This window comes from Oryx dammah, unplaced genomic scaffold (genome assembly GCF_014754425.2).
Source record: "Oryx dammah isolate SB20612 unplaced genomic scaffold, SCBI_Odam_1.1 HiC_scaffold_16, whole genome shotgun sequence".
NCBI classification, from domain to species: Eukaryota; Metazoa; Chordata; class Mammalia; order Artiodactyla; family Bovidae; genus Oryx; species Oryx dammah.
This window is the reverse complement of record NW_024070200.1, coordinates 636,370-657,801: the sequence shown is the minus strand read 5'-3', so window position 1 is coordinate 657,801 and position 21,432 is coordinate 636,370. Positions and strand designations below refer to the sequence as shown.

General features: G+C 58.2%; 1 protein-coding gene and 1 non-coding gene across 2 annotated transcripts in view; one reads left to right on the top strand and one right to left on the bottom strand.

The window, feature by feature from the left end:
• AHNAK2 (AHNAK nucleoprotein 2) overlaps positions 1-15,481 on the bottom strand; it is a 19,020-nt gene extending 3,539 nt beyond the window's left edge. The window contains exons 1-7 of the mRNA XM_040256809.1: positions 15,305-15,481; positions 5,759-5,817; positions 5,544-5,642; positions 4,882-4,965; positions 1,953-2,103; positions 1,374-1,558; positions 1-1,252 (exon numbers count right to left, since the gene is read on the bottom strand). The exon at positions 1-1,252 is cut by the window's left edge and continues 3,539 nt beyond it. Of these exons, the coding sequence (XP_040112743.1) occupies positions 1-1,252; positions 1,374-1,558; positions 1,953-2,103; positions 4,882-4,896 (1,603 nt within the window). The 5' untranslated portion in view covers positions 4,897-4,965; positions 5,544-5,642; positions 5,759-5,817; positions 15,305-15,481. The remainder of the gene's footprint in view (positions 1,253-1,373; positions 1,559-1,952; positions 2,104-4,881; positions 4,966-5,543; positions 5,643-5,758; positions 5,818-15,304) is intronic.
• Positions 6,464-6,536, top strand: TRNAE-UUC. The gene has a single exon. It is a non-coding gene; the product is annotated as a tRNA-Glu (tRNA).
• Positions 15,482-21,432: the final 5,951 nt, after the last annotated feature.

Below are 21,432 nucleotides of genomic sequence, written 5' to 3'. Positions count from 1 at the left end.
CCTTGCTGGGCGCCGACACGCCGAAGGACGGCATCTTGAACTTGGGCGTTTTCAACTTGCTGTCTCTGCCATATCCGTCTTTCCCCTTTCCCTCAGTGTCTGTAGTCCCTGACGTGAGGCTAGTTTGTTTATATTTTTCCTGAATTTGTGTCGTTCTATCTCCTTTTCCTTCCCTGGCTGGTGACCATCCAAATGACGGCAGCTTGAACTTGAGGATTCTTGTCTTTCCCTCTGTCTCCTCCGTTTCTTGATCCCCTTCCTTGCTGGCCTCTGCCGTCTTCTCCGCTGCTTCCTCCTCTCCTCCTCCATGTCCTTTTGTCAGATGTGTTGCTTGTGGTCTTTTCGTCGTCTGTGACTCTGTGTCCCCTTCTTCGCCCCCCGTGCACGTGGAGTCGTCGGCAGATACCTGTGTCCACCCGGGTCCCCAGCGCCCTGGGGCCGTGCCCTCTGCGTCCTCCGGTACTGTTTCTCTGGCAACTCTGAACTTGGGTGTCTTTAAGCTGGGTATGCGGATGCGGAATTCTGGCTGGCCATTCTGGTAGGTGCCCTGGTCTGTGGAGCCATGCCGAGTCAGCCTGGCAGTGCCCAGCTGTGGCCCCTGAGTGTCCTCTGCGGCTCCCTCCCTGGTCTGGCCCGGGGCTGTGCCCACCTCTGTGTGTTCCTCTGCCAGAGTCTCCTCCGGGACCCTGGCCTGTGTTTTCTTCCTTCGCAGTCTGGGTGCGGGTCCCTCGCCATGCAGAGCAGGCTCCGTGGGGCCCTCGTCCTCCTCGGGCTGTCCTGCTCTCACGTCCCCGCTCTCGCCACGTCCAGCCGCTCTGAGGGCCTCTTGTTCGTCCTCCAAGGGCCCTGCCTCCTCCAGCAGCTCAGCTGGGCCTGCTTCGCCGCGGTCTCCCCTGCTGGACGGGCCCTTCCCTGAGCCCACTCTGAACCTCAGGCTGGGGAACCGTCTCCTCCACTGGCTGCCGGGCTCGTCCTCTTGGGCCTGCTCCTCCGCCGGGAGCCGGGCCTCCGTGTCTGTGCTTGTAGGCGACAGGTCGGGCCCCCGCCCCCGCTCGTAGGCCTCCGAGGAGCTGTGGGACCTCCGGGGCCCTCGCTTGCCCTTCAAGGCTTGGAACTTGGGCCAGGAAAGCCGCTCCCGCTGGGCGCGCCGGCCCCTGCCCTCCCTGAGTGTGGGGAGGAGCCTCTGTTGGTCTCCGTCCCCGTGCGGTGTCTTCGTGGGGGTCTCCGTGCACCCGTCAGCGACATCCTGGTCCTGGAACAGGGAGAGCAAACCTGTTGGCCCTGAACAAGGAGGCGGAGGCCCTGTGCTCCGGGGACTGGAAGGGGCGGGGAGAAGCCAGCAGGGGCTGAGCCCTGCGGGCTGGGGCGCTCACCTGCTCCTCGCCGACCCTCGGGCCAGGTTCAGCACTGCCAGCCGTGTCATCCTCGGCTGCTCCAGCAGGAAGCTTCCGTCTGATTTTGAACTGAACCTTGTAGGGCTCTGAGTACTGAAGGATTTTGAGAGCATCTTCATATTTAATGTTGTCGAAGAATATCGTTGTACTGAGTAGTTGATCCCCTGGACAAGGACAGAGTGGCCCAGCGCCTTAGTGCCCCCGCCCTCTGGAGCCTCACAGGAGGGGCCCACAGTGGGTGTGAGTGGAAGGCTGCCCGCCCCTTCCGTTTACTAAGCCCCGAGTGGATAGGAACCCCTCATTTTCAGGCAGAGAGCTCAGCACAGAGAGTGGCCCCAGCCTGGACACAGCTGAGAGGTCTCCAGGGGCCATCCTGTGTCCACTGGGGCCCGTCTCCCAGTGGGACCATGGGGACACTCCCAGGGGTCACCCTGTGTCCACTGGGGCCTGTCCCCCAGTGGGATCATGGGGTCACTCTCAGGGGCCACCCTGCGTCTACTGGGGCCCGTCCCCCTCCCCCGATGGGACTGTGGGGAACTGGGGATGGGCCCGTGGCACCTTCTCTCAGGCTGAAGAGCTTGGCAGCTGACGAGTCCTTCAGCACTTGCTTGACAAAGATGCCCTGGTCCCCGCCGCCCGTGACACTGTAGCCGCTGGCTCCAGCTTCTACCTCCGTCTTCAGTGTCACTTCTGTCCCATCCTGTGTGGACTGAGCAAAAGCACAGCAGGGCCTTAGTGAGCACGCAGCTGTCCCACCATGGGTGTAGGTGCTGGGGGCTGCCTGCCCTGAAGCCCGGGGACCCCAGAGCACACCTGGGCCGCAGTGTCCGGCTCTGGGGGAGGCCGGTGGCTGCCACCTCTGCTGACAGCAGCCTCCCCTGGTCCCTGTCGCTGCTTGCCAGGGCTCAGGGGTACCCTGCCCGGCCGTCCAGGCCCAGCAGGGCTTGCTGAGCAGAGGAAGAGGCTTTGCTAGCACATGGCCAAGCCTTTCTCCATGGGCTCCCAGTTCGTCATCACCCTCATTCCCAGTGCCGCTCACTTACAAGGTGATACTCAGACCAAGGAGGGCCATTTGTTGTTGCTGTTCATCGCTCAGTCATGTCCGACTCTTTGCGACTCCATGGACTGCAGCACGTCAGGCCTCCCTGTCCTTTACCATCTCCCAGAGCCTGCTCAAACTCATGTCCACTGAGTCAGTGATGCCGTCCAGCCAGATCATCCTCTGTCATCCCCTTCTCCTCCCGCCTTTTATCGCTTCCAGCATCAGGGTCTTTTCCAATGAGTCAATTCTTTGCATCAGGTGGCCAAAGTATTGGAGTTTCAACTTCAGCATCACTCCTTCCAAAGAATATTCAGGACTGATTTCCTTTAGGATGGACTGGTTGGATCTCCTTGCAGTCCAAGGGACTCTCAAGAGTCTTCTCCAACAGCACAGTTCAAAGGCATCAATTCTTCAGTGGTCAGCCTTTTATTGTCCAGCTCGCACATCCATACATGACTATTGGAAAAACCATAGCTTTGACTATACAGACTTTGTCGGCAAAGTAACACCTCTGCTTTTTAATATGCTGTCTAGGTTGGTCATAGCTTTTCTTCCAAGGAGCGAGCGTCTTTTAATTTCACTGCTGCAGTCACCATCTGCAGTGATTTTAAAGCCCCTCAAAATAAAGTTTCTCACTGTTTCCCCATCTATTTATCATGAAGTGATGGGACTGGATGCCATGATCTTTGTTTTCTGAATGTTGAGTTTTAAGCCAGCTTTTTCACTCTCCTCTTTCACTTTCATCAGGAGGCTCTTCAGTTCTTCTTCGCTTTCTGCCATTAGGGTGGCATCATCTTCATATCTGAGATTATCAATATTTCTCCCCACAGTCTAGATTCCAGCTTGTGCTTCTTCCAGCCCAGCGTTTCTCATGATGTGCTCTGCATATAAGTTAAATTAGCAGGGTGACAATATACAGCCTTGATGTCCTCCTTTCCCAATTTGAAACCAGTTCATGATTCCATGCCTGGTTCTAACTGTTGCTTCTTGACCTGCTTACAGGTTTCTCGGGAGGCACATAGATGGTCGGGTATTCCCAGCTCTTTAAAAATTTTCCACAGTTTGTTGTGATCCACATGGTCAAAGGCTTTGGCAAAGTCAGTAAAGCAGAAGTAGATGGTTTTCTGGAACTCTCTTGCTTTTTCAATGATCCAGTGGATGTTGACAATTTGAACTCTGGTTCCTCTGCCTTTTCTAAATCCAGGTTGAACATCTGGAAGTTCTCAGTTCACATACTGTTGAAGCCTGGCTTGGAGACTTTTGAGCTTTACTTTGCTAGTGTGTGAGATGAGTGCAATTGTGCGGTAGTTTGAACATTCTTTGGCATTGCCCTTGTTTGGGACTGGAATGAAAACTGACCTTTTCCACTCCTATGGCCACGGCCGAGTTTTCCAAATTTGCTGGCATATTGAGTGCTAGCATCATCTTTTAGGGTTTGAAATAACTCAACTGGAATACCATCACCTCCACTAGTTTGCTCATAGTAATGCTTCCTAAGGTCCAGTTGACTTCACACTCCAGAATGTCTGGCTCTAGGTGAGTGATCACACCACAGTCATTATCTGGGTCTTTAAGATCTTTTTTGTACAGTTCTTCTGTGTATTCTTGCCACCTCTTCTTAATATCCTCTGCTTCTGTTAGGTCCCTACTGTTTTTGTCCTTCATTGTGCCTAACTTAGCATGAAATACTCCCTTGGTATCTCTAATTTTCTTGAAGAGATCTCTAGTCTTTCCCATTCTATTGCTTTCCTCTTTTTTGTGTGTTGTTCACTTAAAAAGGCTTTCTTATCTCTCCTTGCTATTCTTGGAACTCTGCATTCAGATGGGTATATCTTTCCTTTTCTCCTTTGCCTTTAGCTTCTCTTCTTTTCTCAGCTATTTGTAAGGCCTCCTCAGACAACCATTTTGCCTTTTTGCATTTCTTTTTTGGGGATGGTTTTGATCACCACCTCCTATACAATGCCTGGGAGAATGCCAAAAACAGCATGACAGGCCTGAGCTCAGACATGACAGATCCTCGGGGTCTGGGAGAGCCCTGGAATTGCTGGCCTCGGGGAAGGCACTGTCAGTGACAGAACAGGCTGCCAGGCGGTGGTTTGCCTGGCTCCCCAGGAGCCCACAGAACCCAGCTCTTCCTGTGGTCTTGGATGCAACAGGCAGTGGCGGGACCCACTGCACAGGTGGGAACACTGAAGTCTGGGCACCTGGGTCCACCTGGTCAGTGGTCTGGACCCTTCCTCCTGAGTCCTGGGAGGCCTGGACCACCGTCCCGGAGCCCCGCCCCCTGCCTGATGAAGGAGGTGGCACACCCTTTCCCAAAGCACGGGGGCACTCTGCCAGCTTTCCTGCTCCTCGACATCTCACTCTGGCCCCGGATGCCCTGGCTGGAGCCCCTGTCAGGGGCTGGCCCATGCCCACCCCAACGTCCACTCGCCGCATGCCCACCTCCAGGTGGCTCATCCTGGAAAGTGTCCGCGAGTCCCCTGAGTCCCGCTTCCACCAGGACCTCCGCCTCCTCGGCGCGTCTTCCTGCAGCAGCAACAAACAGCGGGGTGACTGACCCTGCTCCAGCCCAGGGGACAGGAGGCACTCGGGGAGGCCCCGATGCCCAAACCTGCCTAGGGCCTGCAGGATGCAGCTGTGTGCAAGCAGAGCCAGGCTCCTCCGGGGGAAGGCGGCTCTGGGCCTCGAGGCTGCCCATGGGGCCCAGCCCCCACGTCCACAGGTAGAGGGGACAGAAAAGGAGCAGCACCAGAGCGAGTCCTTTTGGGGAACCCACCGTGGCTGGCTTTCCGCAGCCGTGTCCAGAGGTGGCCGCACAGACCCTGTCTGTGTCTCCTCGCCAGAAAGCCGTGTGTGCGCACGTGTCCTGTGCCCCATCGCACACGGGGGTGTGAGACCTCTTCCCCACCGGCACACATGTGTGCCATCTCTACTGTGTCTTGGCTGGCTGAAGGGAGGGCCCCAGGGCCAGGGCAGAGGAGTCAGAGGAGATGGCTGAGCAGACACAGCTGTTTATGCAGGGCGATCTGGAGGCGGTGTGGCTGCCTGTGCCTCTCCCAGCTGAGCCCTCCCTCCGACTGTGCCTGTCCGTCGGGGGGGCTTACCGGGAGTCTGAAGCCGGCACCTTCAGTCACACACTCGTAGACGGGCGAGGAGCCCTGTGGCCGGGGACGGATGAGCTCGGGCCCCGGCCCTGCAGTTACCTGGCGGGAGGAGAGAAGCTCAGGCTACCCTCAGCCACTCGGCTCTGCCCAAGTCCAGGAAGGGACCGGGGGAGGGGGTGGGGCAGGAGCGCGCACGCGCCCTCCCTCTCACTTACTGAGCGCTCCTCCTCGGATTCCGCATCTGGCTCTCCAGGCTGCAGCTGCCGACCAGTCACTGCAAAGGGAGGGCTGAGTCAGTGGAGCCTTGCCGGCGGGCGGAGTGGATGGTGGAGCTGGGGGCAGGGGCCCAGGAGAGGCTGTGGACACACAGTGGGATAGCCCTGGACGCTGGGCCTGGGAGCACAGGCAAAGGTCGGGGAGGACCCACAGTCACTGAGCTGGGGAGGCCGCGAGACTGGGCCTGAAAGCAGTGAACTGGGATGGGGGTGCATGCAGCAAGCAGGTAGACTTCACAGATTTAGTCAAAGCAAGTTACTAAACAAACACACAAATAAAACAGTGATTACAATCCTGACAAGGAATCAGAATCCAGAGTCACTATAATATGGAAAATAGAATGTCCAGCGTTCAAGACGAAAGTGCATGACATGCAATGAAACAGGAAAGTATGGTCTTTAGTGAGGAGCAAAAGCATTTGGCACAGACTCCAAACCGAGATTCATAAATTTGTTCAGAAAAGTAAAGCAGAACATGTTTGAAGAATTAATGAAAAATAAGATGACCATGGCTTGATGAAGAATGTCATAAAGAAACAGAATTTTTTTTTTAAATTGGAAATTCTGGAGTTGAAAATTTACTGGAGAGACTCCATAGCAGAGCTGAGATGATAGAGGAAGTGAAAAACTGGTGGATTAGGGGAATCCCCTGGTGGTCCAATGATCAGGACTCAGCACTTTCACTGCTAAGGCCCAGGTTCAATCCCTGGTCAGGGAACTAAGATCCTGCAATCTCTGTGGTGCAGTCAGAAAAAACAACCACAACAAAAACACTTGTATTTTAATAGAAATTAGTCAATTTAATCACTCTAATGGCAGAAAGGGAAGAAGAACTAAAGAAGCTCATGATACAGGTGAAAGAGGAGAGTCAAAGCTGGCTTAAAACTCAACATTAAAAAAACTAAGATCATGGCATCTGGTACCACCACTTCATAGCAAATAAAAGGGGAAAAAGCGCAAGCAGTGACAAATTTTATTTTCTTGGGCTTCAAAATCACTGGAGACGGTGACCACATCCATGAAATAAAAGACGCTTGCTCCTTGAAAGAAGAATTATGACAACCCTAAATAGTGTATTGAAAAGCAGAGACATCACTTTGCTGACAAAGGTCTGTACAGTCAAAGCTATGGCTTTTTCAGTAGTCATGTACAGATATGAGAGTTGGACCATAAAGAAGGCTGAGCACCAAAGAATTTATGGTTTTGAATTGTGATGCAGGAGAAGACTGTTAAGAGTCCCTTGGACAGCAAAGAGATCAAACCAGTCCACCCTAAAGAAAATCAACCCTGAATATTCATTGGAAGGATTAATGCCAAAGCTGAAGCGCCAATACTTTGGCCACCTGATGCGAACAGCCAACTCATTGGAAAAGAACCTGATGCTGGGAAAGACTGAAGACAAAAAGGAGAAGGGGGCGACAGAGGATGAGATGGTTAGATAGTATCAACGATTCAATGGACATGATTTTGAACAAACTCCGAGAAATAGTGGAGGACAGATTATGGCCTGTGCACTAAATCTGTCCTGTTGCTTGTTTTGTAAGTGAAGCTTTGTTGGATCACAGCTATGCTCATTCATTTACACATTGTCTACAACTACCGCTGTGCTGCAACCAGGGAGCTGCGAGAGAGAGCACATGGTCTGTAAAGCCGCTATGCTGCTGCCCATGGGATCACGAGGTGCTGGACACAACTTAGCGACTGACCAACAAAAACCAGTGTAAATAGCAAGGGGGGAAGGATTGAAGGGAAAAGAACAGGGCCTCAGAGGCCCATGGATGATGTGAAGAATGCCAATTATGTGTAGCTGAAGTCTCAGAAGGAGAAAGAGAGAGGCAGAAAAAAATTTTTGAGAGAATAATGGCTGAAAACAACCTACAGATCTCAGAAGCTCAACAAACCCGAGTAGGATAAACACAAAGGGACCCAGACCTAGACAATCACATCAGAATGTTCACAAGAAAGAGACAATTTTGAAAGCAACAAGGAAAAGTGGCCTATCGTATTTAACAGTACAACAATGCAATTCTGTCCAAGATCATGGAAGCCAGGAAACAGTGGAACAATAGACTCAAATTGCTAAGAGAGAAATGTCTTCAAACATGAATTGTATATCTAGTAAAGTATCCTTCAAAAATAAAGACAAAATAAAGACATCTGCAAGAGAACAAAGACAACGAGAATTCACAGCCAGCAAGTCTTCCTGGAAGAAATGCTAAAGGAGCCGGTATTAGATACTAACCCATTTCTACAGAAAGAAATGAAGAACGCAGAAAATGGTCACTATGTGGGCAAATATAAAAGACACAGCAAACATATCTTTCCAATGAGATATCTATAAATATATCTCATTCCATCTTTTAACTTCTTTAAAAGATACAAGATCATATAAAGCAGGGGTTTGCAAACTTCTGTTGTGACAGGTCTGACAGCACCCATCTCAGGCTTTGCAGGCCATGTAATCTTTCTTGCAGCTCCCTGGTGGTAGCTCAGCGGCAGCTGCAGACAACACGTACACGGATGAGCGTGACTGAGAGCTAACGAAACTCCACCTGCAAAACGAGCAGCATGACGGATCTGGTGCTCAGGCCACAGCCCAGCAACAGCCCATATAGGGTGGTGATCATACGGTCATGTTGCTGGGATTATAACACACAGGCCACAGCCCGGCAACAGCCCATATAGGGTGGTGATCATACGGTCATGTTGCTGGGATTATAACAGACATAGATGTGACATATGTGGCAATACTGGCAAAAAGGAAGGGGCAGGATATGTGTTGGATCAGTTTCCATAGTTTAGCAGAAGTAAGTAGCTGCGAGGGCCTACCAGTGGGAGTAGGCTTGGGCTACAAACAGGCTCCAGGGAACTGGGGGTGCTGGGAATGTTCTAGAACAGGACAGGGCGATGGCTGCACAGCTCTGTAAAGTTACTGAAACAACCGAATCTTGCATGTACGATGGGTGAGGTTTACGGTATGCAGATTACACCTTAGTAGACCCGTAAAAGGAAAAGGTAATTAACTGTATAAAACCAAACAAAACACAGAATCTAACATCTGTAGGAGCAACGCGTATAACAGCTCTAACAGGAAGGACGGAGTCGGGGCCGTGGGAGTGCCCACTGTGAGGTTCTCACATCATACATGAGGGAGCGTGACGAGACTGGAAGACACACTGTGATCATAAAAGATACGTGGTGTAAACCACGAAGTAGCCGTTAAGATGAAAAAGATGTGCAGCTGAAAAGCCAACAGCAGAAATAAAATACAGCACTGAAAATGTATGTTTGTAAAATATGTATTAATATAAATGACAAAATAATAAAATACATATATGTATATATACAAGACATATGAGTGTGTTATTGTATATATGCATATAGAATAATTTGTATATACAAGAATGTATATTATTTTGATATGTACAAATTATATGTATAATTACATGTATAATGTACATAGTTTACATTAATACAATTATACATGTATGTGTATAATTTACATTAATATTTGTCTAGTATATAATTATATACATTTAATGTATAAATACATATCCATTTATAAATATAAACTTTATACTTATATATGTAATGTATGTTATTAAGCAGTTATATACATGTGTATGTGTGTGCATGCTAAGTTGCTTCAGTCGTGTGTGACTCTGTGAAACCCTATGGACTGCAGCCCACCAGGCTCCTCTGTCCATGGGATTCTCCAGGCGAGAACACTGGAGTGGGCTGCCCTGCCCTCCTCCGGGGGCCGTCCCGATTCCGGGATCAAGCCCATGTCTCTTATGTCTAGCCTACACTTGCAGGTGGGTTCTTTACCACGAGTGCCACCTGGGAAGCTATGTATATATAGTTAAGCAACTCTAAAACACGGTAACGGAGAAGGCAATGGCAGCCCACTCCAGTGTTCTTGCCTGGAGAATCCCAGGGATGGGGGAGCCTGGTGCGTTGCCATCTATGGGGTTGCACAGAGTCAGACACGACTGAAGCGACTTAGCAGCAGCAGCAGCAAAACATGGTAAGGAATGAGGGGAAGAGGAGAAAGGATGGACTGAATAAAATTAGAAAGCAACTAGCAAGATGGTAGGATTTAAGCCACCCATATTGACAATATATTAAATATAAAAGGACTTAAAATTCCAATCAAAAAGGTAGAGATTGTCAGATGAACTTTAAAAACCAACCCTCATTACATGCTATCTAGGCAACTGCTGAGTCACTTCAGTCGTGTCCGACTCTGTGCGACCCCATAGACGGCAGCCCACCAGGCTCCCCCGTTCCTGGGATTCTCCAGGCAAGAGCACTGGAACAAAATGGACTATAAATAAAAAGAAGTGATGGGATAGTCACTCGGTCGTGCCTGGCCCTTTGCAACCCCATGCACTGTACAGTCCACGGGGTTCTCCAGGCCAGAACACTGGAGCGGGGAGCCTGTCCCTTCTCCAGGGGATCTTCCCAACCCAGGGATCAACCCAGGTCTCCCGCATCGCGGGCGGATTCTTCACCAGCTGAGCCACCGGGGAAGCCTTTAAATGGAGAAGACAAGACAGCACGTGGCGTGCAGCTCTTGAGCTCAGCCGCGCAGGCGCTTCTGGCTCTCTGAGACCCCGTGGACTGTAGCCTGCCAGGCTTCGCTGTCCATGGGGATCCTCCAGCCAAGAACACTGGAGTGAGTTGCCATTTCCTCCTCCAGGGGGTCTTCCCGACCCAGGGATCGAACACGTGCCTCCTGCCTTGGCAGGCAGGTTCTTTACCCCTAGTGCCACAAGGCAAGAAAAGAAAAAGATCTAATCGTTTCAAAATAATAATCATTTTTAAAACTAATCATTTCATAATAATAATAAAGGGCACAATTCATCAAAAAAAAAAAGTCTACGTCTGTATATACCTCATAATAGGGGCAAAAAACACTGAAGTGCAAACTGGAAAAGCTGAAAGGAGATACAAGTCCACACTGAAGACAGAGACTAGCACTCCACTCAGTGCTCGGTAACCTTGCAAAACAAGACAGGGAAGGAGAGGACCGGCCCACCCATCAGCCAACAGGCCACACCGACACCTGGAGATCATGCCACCTGACCAGAGCAGAGCACACATTCCTCTTCACTGAGATGGCCCATTTACATATCTCAATAAATTTAAAATAATTTAAAACATTTACAGTCAGCTAGGTATTTACTCTGACCCCCAACAGAACCAAGTCAGTATGATATAAACACAAATATCAAAGGAAGAGAATAGAAAGTCTACAGTAGTCCCACACTTTCTAAGATCAATTGATTTTTTACAAAGCAGCCAAAATATTCCAATAGAAAATTAATAGTCTTTTCAACAGTAGTGCTGGGACCAATGGATACGTATTTGGGGGGGAAATACCTGGACGCTTACTTCATAGCATGTGGAAAAATTAAGTCAAAATGAATCACAGAGCTAAATGTAAAACTTACAACTGCCAGGCCCGAGTGATGGAATTCCTTTGGTAGGGGGCAGACCAGCTGGGGAGAGGCCTCAGGAGGGGGTTAGGGGTGCTGGGTACATCAGTGTGTGCACTTGGGGAGAAGGCACTTAGCTACACACCGATCACTTGTACCTTTTCCCAAAAATGTTTCAATTCTACATAAAATTGAAATGAGGAAATTATAAACTGAATGCCAATAAACTTGAAAACGCAGAGGAATTGGACATATTCCTAGAGCCAGCATCGCTCAGGACAAACCGGCTATGCAAATAGTCCTGTGATGATTCAGCGATCAAAACCCCGCCTTAAAACCGGTCCACCAGCGTCTGCAGGCCCAGCGCCCCCTGAATTGTACTCAAGATTCCAAGAGAAGCGCCCTGGATCTTACAGACTCCAGAGAACCCTCCCTGGTTGAGCACGCACTGCTGGTGAGGAGGCGACACCGACCAACCGCGGAGTTCCCACCGACCCCCGCCAGCAGGGCTTGGAGCAGGCGGGGACCCCTGACCCACGGGCTGGTCCCCAGCGCGCCCCTGTCCCCATGGAGCCCGCGGGGGAAGCCCAGGCCTGGGGGGACTGCAGCTGTGGCGGCTCCTCTCTGGCCAACATGCCCGTGTGACCCGAGCAAGCCCGTCCCACTCTGAGCCTTGACTTTCCCGGATGTTAGAGAGCTACTATGCCCACGGAGAACCAGAAGGGTGCACAGGTCGGGGCGCGGCGAGGAGGTGGGAGCCAGTCCTGGCGGATTCCGGGCCGCCCTCTGGAAAGGGAGACCCAGGTCTGCTCCACGCCGAGCCCGCTGCCCTGCGGAAGCCACGGGCGAGGGCGGCGGACCCCGCACCGTCCGGCCGCAGTCTCCCTTCCCGTCCGGCCCATCCCCAAAGTGGGCGCGCTGGGTGAGCGCCCGGGAATCGGAGGGCGGAGGAGGAGCCACTGGCCGAGGTGCTCAGCTCGCGGGGCCGCGCGGGGGCCGGACGCGGCGGGGGAAGGCCAAGGGTGGCCGCGCCCCCCGCCTGGCCCGTGCGGGTGGCTCCCCGCTCCCTGTGCCCCGCGCTCTGGGCTGGGGCGCCGGCCGAGGGACGGAGAGCTGCGCGGACCCGCCCAGGAAAGCAGCCCGGCCGCCCCCAGCCCGCATCCTTCTCTGAGTCACAGCAAAACAAGGCCGGGACCGCCCTCCGCGCCGGGCTGGCAGGCGTGTCCCTGGGGGCGCGGGCGGCGGCCCGCCCCGAGCCGGATCGCGGCTGAGGGAGGCGGGGACCCCAGGCGGTGTGCAGCCGGACCTTGGGCTGGGTGCTGCGGTGCAAGGCCCCGAAGTCAGGCGGGGATCCCCTAGGTCCCAAGAAACTGTACCCCCAGACCTGCTCCCGGGGAGGCTGGAGGCTGAAAGGAAAGGCCGGGGAGAACCTGAGGGCCCGGGAACCTGGGGGCGTGGAGGCTCAGCCCTCCCAGCTTGGGCTGGACCAGCGCTGCTCCTGCTGCTGAGGTCCCGGTTGGCCTAGTTCCGCCCTCACAATACCCGTGCCCCCCACCCCCCCGCACCCCCGCACGGGGCGCCAGAGCCCTATACCTAAGGTAGGAACCAAAACTGGGGGCTCAGGGAGGCAAATACAGGCCGACCCCAAGGTCAGGCCGGCGGGAAGGTGCAGGGCTGTGGTTGTAAGTCCTGGGTCCCTCTGTACCCCTTAAGCAGAACCCCAGGCTGGCTGGAGCCCAGCCCAGAGACGCACAAACAGGAAGGAGGAAATCCTGCCTGCCCCAGGGCCAGGCAGACAGCAGCCCTGCCAGCCTGGGACCTGCCCCCACGGAGGGGAGAGGAGGCCTCCTTGTAGCCCCGAGCTCTGTCCTGCCAGTCCCCGTGTCCTGGGGCCCCCCCGCACCCTGAGTGCACGCGAGGAGTCCCGGCAGCCGGCCTGACCCGGCCTTGGCCCTGCAGAGAGCCCGGACCCAGCAGTCGCCTGGAATAATGACCGATAACATAAGGTCCACTTTACAGAGGATGTGAAGGTGACTAGCTGAGCCAGGCCCAGCCGGTCTGGCTGCTGGCACCTGCTGCCTCGCCCAATGCCTGTCCCCTCCTCCCCAGGGCTCAGGCCCGGCCCTGGCCCCAGCACCCCAGTTGGGCTACATATGCACCCTAACTAGTCCACGGCCTCAAACACTACCTACTGGGGGACTTGGGGGGTAGGGGGTGGGCAACACATTATCAGAGAAGCTTCTCTCCCAGAATGGCAGTCCTCTCGGGTGGGGCCTCCCTCCAGGAAGCATCTGCAGGGCGGGTAGAGCCAAGGAGCAGCCCAACGCTAGCTGGGGGACGGCTGCAGAAAGGGGGCATTCACCTGGATGACTTCCCTACACTCACCTTGTCCTTGGGGCCCCAGACCGACCTGGTGACTCTCCCGCCAGCCCTAGCCAGGGGGCAGTTCTTAGGGGGCCCAGCGTAGGACCACTTATGGGCGCAGCAGGTTTGCCTAAACAGAACCCAGGTGTGCACCTGACTGACAGCCCCAGGAGCCCAGCTCCAGCCTCCAGGTGGGCCAGGTGTGGGGCGAGTTTACTCGGGCAGCAGTAGGACCGGGGACTGTCAGTGCAAGGGGAAGGAGAGCGGCCAGCAGCAGGGCCCTTGATAGTGGCCTGAGTGTCCACCCCTGGGGTGCGTGTGTGTGTGTGTTCACAAGCCTGGAGGCATGTGTTCATGGGGTCTTCATGCTCATGTCGAGTGTGTGTGTGGACAATGTGCACAGTCCCAGGTGAGCCCCTGGCTGGCCCAGGCTCCCTCCAGAGGGGACACTGCCCTCAGGCTGGGAGCCCAGTGCCCACAGGGGCGCCCAGGACACCCTGCCTCACCCCACCCTGGAACGTCAGGAGGAAAGGGCTGAGAGCAGCTGACTTGTCATGAGACCTCCAGACTTTCTGAAGCAAAGCCCGCAGGCGGTCGAGGGCCCGCCCTGCCTCCCCAATATTTCTCAAGAGAGGCCTGCTGCCCGGGATGGCAGCCTGGGCTCCGGCTCTGCTTGCAGGAAGGCCTCGGTCCCCCCGGCCCACAGCCATCTGCACTGCAGCCCTGGCGGCTTTCAGGCCACCCTCTCCAGCCTGGCTGTCTGCCTGGCCCACCAACACCGGTGCCCTCCCCGGACCTTCGGAGCTGGGCTCCAGACCAGCCCTCTCTCCCGACCCCTGCCCTTTTCATATGCAGCTTCCTCTGCCATCTCACCGTCCAGCTTGGCCACCCTGTCATCATCTCTGGCCACTGCCTGGTCCCTGGTTCCTGGAACATGCTCACCAACACTGGCATGCAGTAGGTGCATAATAAATGTAGAGCCAGGAATAGGTGGGTAGAGGAAGGGACAGTGAGTCCCGCCCAGCCTGAGGGTGAGGCGGGGTCTCAAGGGCTAGGAGGGGCAGCAGGTGAGCCCAGCGCATCTCCTTCTGCACCTGGACACTCGGAGGCCTGAAGGCGGCTCCCAGACCACCAGCTGCACGGGCCTGGCAGCAGAAAGCATTGTCCTGACCCTCCCGCCCACCCCCGCAGGCCCAGCAGGCCCAAGTCTGTCTGTGTCCAGGCTGAAAGGCCAGCACCCAGATGCCCAGCGCCATGTGACCCTGGGACACCACCGCAGGCCCCCATGGCCCGCCCGGCACCTGCAGATAAGCTTGGCTGAAGTGCCTTCCCCTCCCTCAGGCCCTCGGCGCATCGAAGCGTCACCTGAAGGACCCACCCTCGGCCACACAGCCCAGCTGGGGGTCTGCCTTTTCTGGGACGGAAACGGCCGTGCTGACCACAGTGACCCTTGGCCACCAGGACCTGACCAGCCTGCCCCTCCAGCATCAGCTGGGCTGGAGGAGGGCAGACTCAGGGGGATGGTGATGGAGATGCCCAGCCCAGCTCTGCCGCCCCCCGCCAGAGGCGGCCCCTCCACGCTGCAGGGGTGGCTGGGCGCCCCAGGGCGGAGCCCAGGCAGGGGGCAGGGGTAGGGGGCAGGGGGCAGGGGGCGGGTACCGAAGACCGCTCAGCTGCTTACCGAGGCAGACGTCCTCCCAACTTGCCCCGGAGTGAAGACCAGATTCCCAGCTCCCTGGGTCTGTCCTCCCGGCTCCTCCCCTCCAAGCCCCGCCCTCAGGCCCCGCCCTCCGGCCCCCTTCCCAGGCCGGCCCAGAGCCAGCCAAGACCTCTCCCCGACCAGAGGGACGGGGCGGGCCCCCTCCCAGGCCCCGACAGCTGGGCCAGGCCCCTCCCGCTCAGCTTCAGGAGCAGGGGGGTCCCCGCCCCTCCCCCAGAGTACCCCCCCAGTCAGAGCAGCTGACGGGGGAGGAAACACCAGCACGCTCAGGGATGCGGTGAGTCATTGCCGCCGCCCTGCCCTGGCCTGGCCCGGCCCAGCCCAGTCCTGCTGTGTGGACAGACTCGCTGTCACACAGGAGCATCCAGGCAGGCTGGGCACCGGCCTGGGCCAGAGGCTGGGGGGCTGGCGGGCCAGGGTGCCAGGGACTGACTAGGTTGGCTCCCTCTCGGGGAGCAGAGCCTCACGGCCCCTCAGGCTCTGCTGAGACCCCCTCCCGGGGCACAGCCGGCCTATTCCACGGCCAAGGCCACAAAGGCCAGAGCAGGGCCAGCGGCCTTGGGGAAGGCGGCCTTGGCCACTGCCCCCCGGCCAAGCCCCTCGAGGGCAGCCTGACCCTGGCCACCCTCTAGCCCCGTCAGCCAAAACCCAGCGCCCAAGGTTCCAGGGCACCTGATGAGCTCACTGGGCGTGGAACCAGCGATCATCCCCAGCCCCCCACAGTCGTTGGACGTAAGCGGCTGAACAGCACCTGCGGAAGGCCCCTGCTCCCCGGAGCCCGCCTGCCCAGCCTGCCAGCTCCTGTAGCCTCACCTTCCGCCCCCCAGGACTCCCTGCCCCTGGGGACCCCTGAAGGGGCGGGAGAACGGGGGCTCTGGCTGCCAAGCCCCGCCCTGGGCCGGGGCAGGCCCAGCAGGCCCCAGCAGGCCCCCAGACTGTACTATCTGCTGGGCCCCAGGGCCGCCTGGCCCTGCCCCCCACGTCCCGGGGGCGGGGCCCCGTTGGCTGCACCCCACAAGCAGGCTGGAGCAGGCCGGCCCCACTGAGGGGCCCAGCGGGGGTGCAGGGGCAGCGAGGGGTCAGGCCCAGCCCTAGGAAGGGTCAGCCTGCACCCGCACCCCCACCAGACACAGCCGCCAGCGCCAGCAGCCACAGGGCTGGGGCTGCCTCGGGGAACCGAGGGCAACAGTCACCGAAAGAAGCCACTGGAGGCTAGGCTGCCCCGGAACAGGGGAGCCGAGAGCAGCCTTAAGAGAGCAGCCTAAGCGGCCCCCGGCCGCTCAGAAGGCTCCAGCTAGCTTGAGGCAGCTGGCACTGCCCGGGACACGGGTGAGAGGCCGCAAGGGAGACCGGCACTTAGGCCACTCCTGGCGGCCCCCTACCCACCCCACAAAAACCTAGCGGTCGTAAACGGCTCTGGCTGCGCGAGAGGAAAAGCAGCTCGGCCTGCTGGCCCGCGAGCACACCTGGTCCACCAGCCCACACAGTTCTCACCTGTGGACTCTTTGTTTCCTGCCTGGCGCCCCACCAGGCTGCCACCTCCGGGCGGGCTGACTCAGCTGGAAGGAGGGCCGGGTGCTGGCACAGAGCAGCGCGCCCCACTGCCTCCCCGCCAGAGCCGGGGTGCCCCACGCCAGTCAAGCCGCCTCCACCACCTGCCCTGCCCTGGACCTTCACGAAAGCGTGGCCAGCCTCCCCGCCCGAGCAGCCTGGGCCCCTCTGCGGTGCCGTCTGCGGGCTGGGCCTCCTCCATCCTCATTGTCCCCACCCCCACGACAGGCCCTCCCCAGACTCCAGCGTGGATGCTTGCTGCTTGCTCAGCCCCAGCCCCCTCCTGGCATGGACCCTGGTTTGTCCCCCAGCGGCCAGCGTCAGCCACCCCTGGGAGGTGGGCACCGGCTGGAGTGCTGGGAGGGAAGGGAGGGAGCCAGCTGAAGGGGCAGGGCCCTGGGTCAGCACTGCTGTGACTCAGTCGGGGCGAGGGTCCGGGGGCTGCCCCACACCCCACCTCTGGGCTGGCATCCGTTCCGAGGGGTGTGCCTGGCCCCCCAGCAGACAAGCACGCTGAGTGAAGGCCTGCCATCGCCTCAGCGCCCAGGGACCCCACCTGCCGGTCCCCTGGCTCCAGGTGGCCAGGCAGGTGCAGGGCCAGCGGAAGGGCCCGTGGGCACCTCCAGGCCTGCATGCAGGCTGCCAGGCATGTGCCCGCCGACCCCTGCCACCCAGACTCCTAGCTCTTCCTCAGAGGCTCTGTGGGAAGGGGTGGGGCAGGGCCGGGGTCAGCTGAGAGTGAGTCAGCTGGTGAGGAGGTTGGGGGCGAGCGTGCCCTTCCGGGGGGTGTGTCACAGAGGAGCCCGCGGGTGCGTCTGCCTCCCAGGAGCAAGGACTGCTCTGGGGGGAGCTCCCCCAGGGGTCCTGCAGCCAAGCGCCCAGTGGGAGGCCATCTCCTTCCCGCCTGAGCTGGGCCCGGCAAGACTGGTGGTTCCTGGGACAAGGGCATCAGCCAGGGTCAAGGGCGCTGTGGAGGAGGCAGTGCGGGTGGCCCGCCATCAGCGTGGGCGGGGAGGCCACTCAGGGCTCGAGCCCCAAACGCAGAAGTCTTGCCCTGGCCCAGCGGGGTCCGACCTGCAGGGCCGCCCACCCGAACTGAGAGTGGACGGTGGGGCTGAGCCACCGTGAAGGGGGCCAAACGCAGAGGCCCGCTGCAGGAGTCCCGGCCCTGGCCCTCCCCACTCTGCGCCCCGGCCGTCCTCTCAGCGGTGGGCACCCACATCCGGTGCTGTGTCCAGGCAGGAGCCCAACTGGGATCCTTCCCAGGGCTCCTGGTGGTTCACCAGCTAAGGCGGTGGGGAGCCAGCCTCTACCTGCGGCAGCAGGGGGCCTGCCCTGGGCCTGATGTACCGGCTCCCACAGGGCTCTCGGGGGAGGGGGCCCAGCGCGACCCCTCACCCTCTTGTGCCCACATGGGGGCCCCTCCAGCCCCCCAGGCAAGCAGTGGGCTCAGGCTTGCCACTGCCCACCCTGCCCTGGCCCTCAGGCCTCCTGGGCCCGGCTCCATCTTTCCATTTTAGAAAGTGCTTCTGACTATTAAATATTTACCCCAATGAGGTGGACCTTTAGCTCGGGCAGCCTGTGCCCCCAAAAAAGAAACACCAGGGAAACCTGCAGGGAGGGGAGCCTGGCGATGCCCCTGAGGCTCCTGGAGCGACCGGCCCGGCCAAGAGTAGGGAGGGGCTCGGGGAGGGCGGCCGGCTGCGCGAGGGCGTCCCGCACTCAGCCTCTCCTCTGCCCTCAGCACCCTGCTGGGCCTCATCCCTTCCCATGGGACCTGCCCTGAAACACTCTGGGGCTCCCAGCGGCCCTGGGAACACAGCCCTTCCTCCTAACAGCCTTAACCCCTGCCCCACCCCAGACCCACCCGTTAAGCTGCTTGCTGCTCCTCCACAACATGCTCTCCAGGCTCTCCCCATCAGGCGGCCCTTCCTTCCAGAAGCCCTCCCTGACTTCCCTGTGGGCTGAGGGTCCACTGGTGGCAGAAGTCCTACCTGTCTCATCTTTGCTCAATAAACACCCCTGCTTCCCAGCCTGTGGACACCTGGGGCCCAGAGCCCCGGGGACGCACAGATGGACGGGTGGGCGGATGGACAGGAAACCCCTCCTCACAGTCCTAAGAATAGGGGCTGCTCCCTCCTGCCCCTGCAGCGCAGGAGCCCCAGGTTCCATCCCTGGGTCGAGAAGGTCCCCCGGAGGAGGAAATGGCCACCCACTCCAGTAGGCTTGCCTGGAGAATCTCATGGACAGAGGAGGCTGGGGGGCTACAGTCCACGAAGTTGCAAAAGTCGGACACGATTCAGTGACTAAAACCACCTCCTGCTCCCATCCAGGCAGAGGACCAAGCCAGGGAAATTTGGGCTTTTCACCCCTGAAGTGGGTGGTGGGGGCCCCAGATGGCCCAGGCCTCACTCCCCTGTCTGGGGCTCTCCTCCCTGGCACCTCCACTTCCCCATCCCCAGGCAACAGCCCCAGGCTGGACCTGAAAGAGAGCACATCTGGAAAGGGAGTCACAGAAGATTCAGAGACGGTCAAAGTCTGAAGGAGAACAATCCAGGGGGCTTCCAGGAAGAGGCAGCTCCTGGCTGGGCCCAGAGGGAAGAAGGGCATCACAGCATTCCTGCCACAGGCCCAGCCACGGTAAGCCCCAGGTGGAGCGAGTGCAAGGTGGGAGGCAGGTAGTTGGGGGCACTGGACCCTCCTGTCCACGCCTGGGCCCTGCCCCACTTCCTAAGAGGCCTTGGAGCAGGAGCCAGGCTGTCCAGCTTGTCTCCCCAGAAGAAGAGGGGGTGTCGTCTGGGACACACACACATGCCGTCACCAGGGGTGGCTTTCAGAATCTCATTAGAGTGCCGGGAGGGTCCAGACCCCCACCCAGGATGACCGCCCCCATCTCCTTCTCAGTGCCTATCCCTGTGTGCCCCTGCCTGGGGGCGCAGGGCAGCGCCAGAGCCTGGGGCACGGCTGCTGTGGCCCCATAGAGGCCCCAGAGGCTCCCCGTGGGCTCCAGGCTCTGCCTCACTGCTCTGAGACTCTGTGGCCCCGTCTCCACCGGTGCAAAGAACCAGGCAAAGCCGCCAGGCAAAGGACCGCTCACGGGGGCAGCCCTAGGCCTCCCTGGCCACACCTCTCTACCCCACCTGGGCCTGAGCAGCCCTGGTCACTCCTGTTCACAGATCTGAGACCCAGCCCAGAGCCCAGAGCCCAGCGCTGTGCAGGGGCCATCAGAGGGGACGCCTGACACCTCACGGCACTCCCAAAGGCCTTGGGGTTGCCGTGGCCCCTGCCAGGGAAAGACCACCCAGACCCCCTCATGGTGTCACCAGCACCTGGGGCTCTCTGGCCCTTGTGGGGGCTTCTGGAGGGGGTGCGGGAGGGGCCGCAACCCAAGCCAGAGGTTGGAGGGCAGAGGCCCAGCCTGGGAGCTGGGTCTTCCCAGGTGGCTCAGTGGTGAAGACCCCACCCGACAGCACAGGAACTCCAGGAGACCCGGGTTCGACCCCTGGGTCGGCAAGACCCCCGGGAGGAGGAAATGGCCACCCACTCCAGTGTTCTTGCCTGGAGAATCCCATGGACAGAGGAGCCTGGTGGGCTACAGTCCACAGGGTCTCAAAGAGACACAACTGGGTGACTGAGCAAGCACGCATGTCCGTGGTCTAGCTGCCCAGGACCCAGCTCTGCCTCAGGAAGGACCCAGCTGTCCCTGGAAGAGGAAAGCGGGGAGGTGGGGGGAGCACCCTGGGTGACGTGGTTGGTGCCTGCAGAAGGGCAGTGCGCCCGGGAGGAGCAGGGGGAGTCCCCAGGAAGACAGCAGCGGGGTAGGGGTGTGTGAGTGAGTGAGAGTCACTCAGCCACGTCCAACTCTTTGCGACCCCATGGACTGCAGCCCGCCAGGCTCCTCTGTCCATGGACTTCTCCAGGCAAGGATACTGGAGTGGGTGAGTGGGTGAGTGCTACTCAGACTGGCCTGCTGCTGCTGCTGCTAAGTCGCTTCCGTCGTGTCCAACTCTGTGCGACCCCATAGACGGCAGCCCATTAGGCTCCCCCGTCCCTGGGATTCTCCAGGCAAGAACACTGGAGTCAGTTGCCGTTTCCTTCTCCAATGCATGAAAGTGAAAAGTGAAAGTGAAGTCGATCAGTCGTGTCAGACCCTGTGTGACCCCACGGACTGCAGCCTACTAGGCTCCTCGGCCCATGGGATTTTCCAGGCAAGAGTACTGGAGGAGGTTGCCATTGCCTAGCCCACAGTAAAGCTGGGCGGATCCCTGCGCTGGTGTGTTCCCAACACAGCCACCAGAGGGCAGCCTCCTCGCGCAGGTTGGACCTGACCCAGCTCCCATCCCCTGGCTGGGCCGCAGGCTCTGAGACCGGCCTTCAGAGAACCTGGAGCCGCTGGTCCAGGAGGGAAGCTTTGCGCTGGGCAGAAAGACAAGGGACGGGAGGGTCTGCCTGCCGCTGGCCTGCCAGGAGGGAACTGCACAGGGCGATGCCAGCACTGAAGCCCTAAGCACGCGTGTGCTCTGGCCTCCTCCAAAGGA